The following is a 6,640-nucleotide window of genomic DNA, read 5'->3' as shown; positions in this document are numbered from 1 at the left end:
TATGTTGCACACACAAATATCCCCTTGGTCATAAAATTTATTGTTGACCTGTCCTCTACCATCAGGTCAAACTTTTAAATTAAAATTAATGTTAGTGTAAAAAAAAATTTCAAAATAATCTTCTGAAATGTACTGACAACATCAATATATGTTCAGCACATCGAGAAAAATAGCTTCATGATAATTTTATGCTTAATCGGTTGCCCCCATCAAAAAAAGGAAAAGCCATGTAATATGGAGCAAAAAAAAAAGTCACCTATTATTTTTGGACTGATACATTGAATGGAGTCAAACTGGCCCCAAGCATAAAAGGACTGTTAATTTAATTAAATTCTTTAATTACTTAATTGTATCTTGAGTTGCATTTGACATGAGCAATGACTCATCAATAGAGGGCGCTGTGGCGCCACTCTCCTGCTCAGCTGAGTCACCATGAAAGGTACAAAAATGAAGTCATGAAAATTAAATTGTAAAATAAAAAAATACTTGTTTCATTTGATGATGCATTTAGATGAGCAGAAGAAATAGCTGTTATTTATGTGTAAAATAAATTCGTTTCCCTCTCACATCTGAAACGATGGCACCAAGATTGTTTTGTGGAGTTGTCAGTACTTGTGGTTTTTTATCCGTGAGGGTGGTCATTTTGCAGGTGTGAGTTCGATCCCCAGCTCGAGTAAATTTGCGTTGACTTACTTTAAAAAAATAAGAAAAAGAATAAACACTGAACATTATTTATACAGCATTGCGCAACAACCACATCTGTAAAACACACACTACGAAATACATAAATAACAAAATGAATAGTTATCCTGTAATTAAAATATCCAACAACTCCATAAAGCAAACAGTCGGTGCAGTTTTAGTTCTTCCTCCCTTGACACATTGTGCTCACAGAGGACTACCACACACACACACACACACACACACACACGCACGCACACACACGCACACACACACACACACACACACACACACACACACAAAAAAAAATTAGTTTCATGACTTGTGTCCAGCATTTTTTTTCAGAGCACTTTACCACTGCTCAATAACTAGTTGATGTTGACTCAAAGTAACTGTTGGCTAAGTCTCATTTTAAAGTCCAGAGTAAAGACCAAATCCTTAAAAAATAGTATTCTTTCAAATAACTGCATTTCTATCATACACACACACCATTTTATTGCTCTCATCTATTTCTTTACAGTGAACATGCACATTGGTGGAATTTATTAACAAATGGTTAAGCAGAACAATATCTAGATCTTTATAGCGCTACAGTAGAAATACAGTTGACATGAAGACGTCCCAGGTTGGTCATCAACATAACCATGAGGTATTATTTGACAAGTTCTATAACATGAAAGGAAAAGGGTTCATCCATCTCTGGGAAATGTGTCCATTTTGATCTGTGCTCCACAGCCATCTCCTGGCATTTTTGTCCTTGTTAGGTCCTTGTCACCAAGTGGTGTCCATGATTGAGCGGCAGCTTTTGATCCCCGCCTAAAAAAAAAGCACTTATCTTAAATCTTCTGACCATCTTTACTATGACAAAGAGTTAAGAATCCTCGGTAGTTTCTCTTCTGTCACTTTTGCTCGATACTCTACATAAGCATCAATTTCCAATCCTTTTCACACGATAACTGTCCATTGTAAGAGAGAGGTGCTCTATATATAAAACCTGACCGTGTTAAATCATTTCTGTGATCCTTTTCAATCTCTCACTGCTTGTCTGCTTCCACAGGACACAGTTCCGTCCAATACTGTTGCAGTTCTGAGGCTGAAGATGAGAACGGATCCCGAAAGAACCCAACCTTTTGGAATGAGATACAGTGACAATCAAAGCATCGGGTTTTTGTTTTTCTCCCCCCATATTTAACCCAAATAAACCAAGCAAAGCATGCACGCAGGGAGAACAAAGGTTATCAATGAAATTATTTGTTAGAGTTATCATCAGAGAAGGAGGGCTGAGTCCGTCTATTTAAAACAGAGAAACAATGCAGCTGAAATAGTTTCTGAAGGCAATGAAGTCATATACCCACTTCATTCATCTCAATGCACATCATGGAAGAAACTTGCCATCTGAATAAATCAACTCACTCCAGTCTATGTGAGAGCATGTTACAGCGGTACAGAACACAACAACAAAATTAACATGCAGATTTGTCCTGTTGTCTGACATACGAGATGTCACGTTCATCTGCAGACCGACAGCATGCCGCCATGGTATTTGAGAATGCACTTTTAAATCTGAGTATAATATTTGGTCCACATATTTAGCCTGTGGCCATCATAAATGTTGCTTCCTCGGGCAAAGGTAGCAAACAGACTGTACAACCAATCGTACTGTCAAGGTTGTGGTCTACGTATGTGTCATTCAAACACGTCACCTTGTCAAATGCATCGACAGTAAGTTTGAACTGAATAGTCGTTTGCTTATATGGAAACATTTCCATCTTGCGTCTGTTCTTTTTCTACTCTTTCTTTCTGCTTTTCTCTAACTCTAGCGTGCTTTTTCCAGACTTGTTGGCGTAAGCAGTCATTAGAAAAATACTTGATGTCATGTTGTCTTTCTATATTTCAGTGTAAACTTATTTTACAGCGGCCTCCTGATATAGTCCAGAAGATTCCATCATTTTGGAGCTGTTAAGAAATGTAAAGAGCATTGCCAGTAATAACGACATCTTCCAAAAACAGATCAATGGAAATGAATGGAATGACATTTTCGACTGAGCTCAAAATAGCTGAAAACTTGAAATAATGACATATCTGGCGAACAAAAGCACTTCTGTCCTAACCTACCCCAACAACTGATAACATCACATTACCGTATTTCAAAGGAAATATTCCAGTAAGACAGCCAGCCAGAGTTAGTTAGCTCATAAGGAAGCATAGACTTGGTGTGCTGTTTAAGGAAGGTACAACTTTTTTTCTCCTGTATACCAAAACCTTTTTGTTAAAAAATGTTAAACAATGTGAATTATGACACCGAGCAAAAGCGGGTGAATGAATGGTGTAGTTTTCTGATTTCGGTACAATCTGAACTATTCATAGCAACCCCATTAAATTATGTATTTATCTGCTGTAAATCAGATCGTATTGAGATTATTATTATTTTTTTTTTTTTGTGTAAAAGACAATTACATAAACTGCTTGTGATATTTCCCGGAACTGAAGTTTTTAAAACACTTTTCCATCATGTTATTCTTTTGCATTGGGTCTTTTTTTTATTTTTTTATTTCTGCCACTGCCTATTCATGTTAGCCAATTGTACCCCAGATGTGAACTTTCAGGCTGAAAAGAACAATTAATAAAATATCACTTGGTAAAAAGTCAGACAAAGAGTAAGCCCATTCGCCCGTGCACAGCACCCCTGGAGGTTTTGGCCAGCATAAATTACAGCTCCATCTTCTGTGTGTTCGCCACTTACAAGCTGAACGAGACACAATTACAATAAATGTGCTACAGTGGGAAATATGCAAACGGAATGGTTTTCATCTTTGGAAGCAATTATTCCTTTTCATGTCGAGCTTTGTAGTCTACCAGACCTCACCAGTCAGCATTAAGTATGCTAAAAGAATGAAGTTGAATTTCAATAATAACCCTTTTTTTTTCTTCCTTAAAAACAATCTTGTCTCATTCTCATTATGCTGCTACTTAGAAATAGTAAAAACTCGCCTCAGAACCACCACACCTAAGTCACACTTATTGTACATAGAGTGAAATAAACTCCCTGTCTAAATACTAGGGATAAATGCTAAAAGTACAAATAATACGTCCAATAAAGAAGATTAACAAGGACAAATGACAAAGGGAAAGTGACTCTGGAGTAGTTGTCTATGTGGTGTGGATTTTTTATGTGACAGCAGCTTATGAAACCGAGAAGTTTGCGAAAGGTGGCCAGAGCAATGAAACACCAGTTGGTGGCTTCTGGAGGAGAAGCCTCGGGCTTGGGCTCGCTGCCTGTCGGGCTGGATGGGTCGACTGCCAATTCGGTGGCGGCGGGAGCAGCGGCGGGACATGCGTCAGGTTCCTTGCGTCTCTTGGCCCTGTCACAGGGGCTGGAGATGGTGGTGACGATGCCGTTCATTTCATCATCAAAGTTATGCAATTGGTGGCCATACTGTAGCAAAGTGAAAGAGAATGTTAGCTGCGCTTGAAACAACAATAATACGATTGTCTTATTAATTAACTGACGGGCTGACTAACTAACGACTGGTCTACTTTAATGGAAAATACTCTACAATATATTTTATGTGGCCCAACTACAATCTCAACACAGCATTCTTATGTGTGAATTAAGCATTAAAATCCACCCACTTTTATTCATCTCAGGGGCGGCCATTTTGTCACTTGCTGTCGACTGAAAATGACATCACAGTTGCTCAGATGACCAAACCCAGAAAAGGGTGAGCCATGGTTGGTCGTTATTTGATCCCTGATCAACTGTGATGTGATTTTAAGTGGATGCCCGCCCCCTGAGATGGATAAAAACAGGTGCATTTCATAGCTTAATTCATATTCCACAGATCCAATGTTAATCAGAATGCCGTGTTTATTCTAGTGGAGGCGCATAGAACAAACATATTAAAATAAAGAATATTTTTGACTCGCTTCCCCTTAGGATTTGGGTTGTGAATAAATAGATACAGTGCCTAAAAATGAAAAAAAAAAAAACAACGCTCGAACAGAGTATCGAAAAAAATCTTAATGCTCGGTGAACAAAGAGCAACGACTACAACAATGGAAACAGAATAATAACGGGAGTGTCTCACCACCAGCATATGCGAGTCGCTGTAAGTGAGGGTGCAGAAATGAGCCACAGCATACTCTATGAGGGCTCCAAAAATAAAGCTGAAGCAGATTCCTAAGTACACATCAATCGCCTTGATGAAACAGTTGGCATTCGGAAGCGACGTGCGAGCTCCCATCATCAGAGTGGTCATGGTCAGTACTGTGGTCACTCCTGCCATGGAACACATACACGGTGCACATTCTTTAATAAATAAGGTAAGCTAGAAACATGGTGGAAGTTCGAGCCCCCCATTCCAAGCATGTGTGCAATGTCTTAAGCAGAAGCCTGAATTCCCGTTCCCTTGAGATCAGATTTTTTTCGAAATATCATGGCAGTGGACCAGTACAATGGAGGTGGATTTCTCGAGCCCACAGGATCTTTAATGTTAAAAATGATCAATCTAGCTTGTCTCTGTGTCACTTCTTGTACATTTTTTCTGCCTCTTTGCCGCAATGTCTTTGCCTGGTAAATTAAATCCAGAATCTAAGCTTCCTTAAAATGAAGAAAAGTTACAAATGTTTCTGGACAACTTTGAAAAAAGGACAAATGTCAGAAAAAGAGACAGTAAAACACTGTTACTCCCAACCACTGGTCGTTCTAGACAATTTTGCCTGGGGTGGTGAGGGGGTAGCAGAAGGTTCAGTTAGGAGGGCGGATATTATAACACGCACACACACACACACACACACACACAAACACACACACACACACACACACACACACACACACACACACACACACAATCATTTCTAATTCAGGTTTCATTTTCTGCATTCCCTGGCATTTTATGCATGTCATGTGATGTTCAGCAGTAAACCAGTCTGTGTAGGCTATGCAATAACAATTTTCACCTAGAGATCTCACAATTATTTTGCTCATCAATTAATCACCGATAGTATCTGTAATAAGTCGACAAATCAGATAAGATGTAAATTGCAGCATATTGTACCAGTAAACAGCTGCCGTTACATAACCATCATTTGCTTAGAGCCTGAATTCTTTTCGGTATCCATCCCTCCATTATCTGAACTGCTTATCCTCACGAGGTAGCTATCTTCGGGCAGTTGGTGGGGTACACCCTGAACCGGTTACCAGGCAATCGCAAGGCTCACAGAAACAACCACCGATTTATACTCATAAACAGACCAAGAAACAATTTAGAGTGTTCCATTAACCTTCCACACATGTCTTTGGAATGTGGGGGAAAACCAGAGCACCTGGAGAAAACACACACTGGCACAGGAAGAACATGCAAACTCCACAATGGAAGGCCAGAGCTTGGAATCAAAGCCTGGACCTCTGTGCTGTGAGGTGGACATGCTAACCGGTTGAGCACCGTAATGCCATTCTTTAAGGTATGTACAAACTAAAAATTAAGACAATTAAGATGACACTACATTCAACTTCAATTGAACTTTGGATCACGGACCAGGATTCCTGAAATGTTGGTGCTATTTAAAATCAAAGGTGATACTCTGGCCTGAAAACATTTTTAGCTATTTAGGTTTAGTCTCAACTCAACTCAACTCAACTGTATTTATAGAGCACTTTAGTGTATTATAACATGGAGCCAAAACTACTGCATACACTATGCACACTTGTCCTTTGAATATCATGAAATTAATGATAAATACATAAATAAAATCTTGCAAACATAGTTCACTCTTCTCAGGTATCAAGCATTTTGTTACATGTATAAGAATATACAAATGATGAGTAAAACGTGGAATAAGCATGTGCTAAAGAAAATTAAAATAAACATATGTACTGGTTTTTATTTTATGTTTTACGTGACCTTAATTTATTCAAAACATTTTGCTTTGCTTCATAGGATGTATAATTTAAAAGCAT

The 6,640-nt window shown here is 38.6% G+C and overlaps 1 protein-coding gene across 1 annotated transcript in view; it reads right to left on the bottom strand.

The window, feature by feature from the left end:
* Positions 1-1,445: 1,445 nt before the first annotated feature.
* The window catches only part of LOC109523026 (gamma-aminobutyric acid receptor subunit pi), a 41,635-nt gene continuing 36,440 nt past the window's right edge, over positions 1,446-6,640 (bottom strand). The window contains exons 9-10 of the mRNA XM_019881863.1: positions 4,770-4,960; positions 1,446-4,117 (exon numbers count right to left, since the gene is read on the bottom strand). Of these exons, the coding sequence (XP_019737422.1) occupies positions 3,752-4,117; positions 4,770-4,960 (557 nt within the window). The 3' untranslated portion in view covers positions 1,446-3,751. The remainder of the gene's footprint in view (positions 4,118-4,769; positions 4,961-6,640) is intronic.

Source organism: Hippocampus comes, unplaced genomic scaffold, assembly GCF_001891065.2.
Source record: "Hippocampus comes isolate QL1 unplaced genomic scaffold, H_comes_QL1_v1.1 scaffold36, whole genome shotgun sequence".
NCBI classification, from domain to species: Eukaryota; Metazoa; Chordata; class Actinopteri; order Syngnathiformes; family Syngnathidae; genus Hippocampus; species Hippocampus comes.
This window is presented reverse-complemented; position numbering and strand designations above follow the sequence as displayed.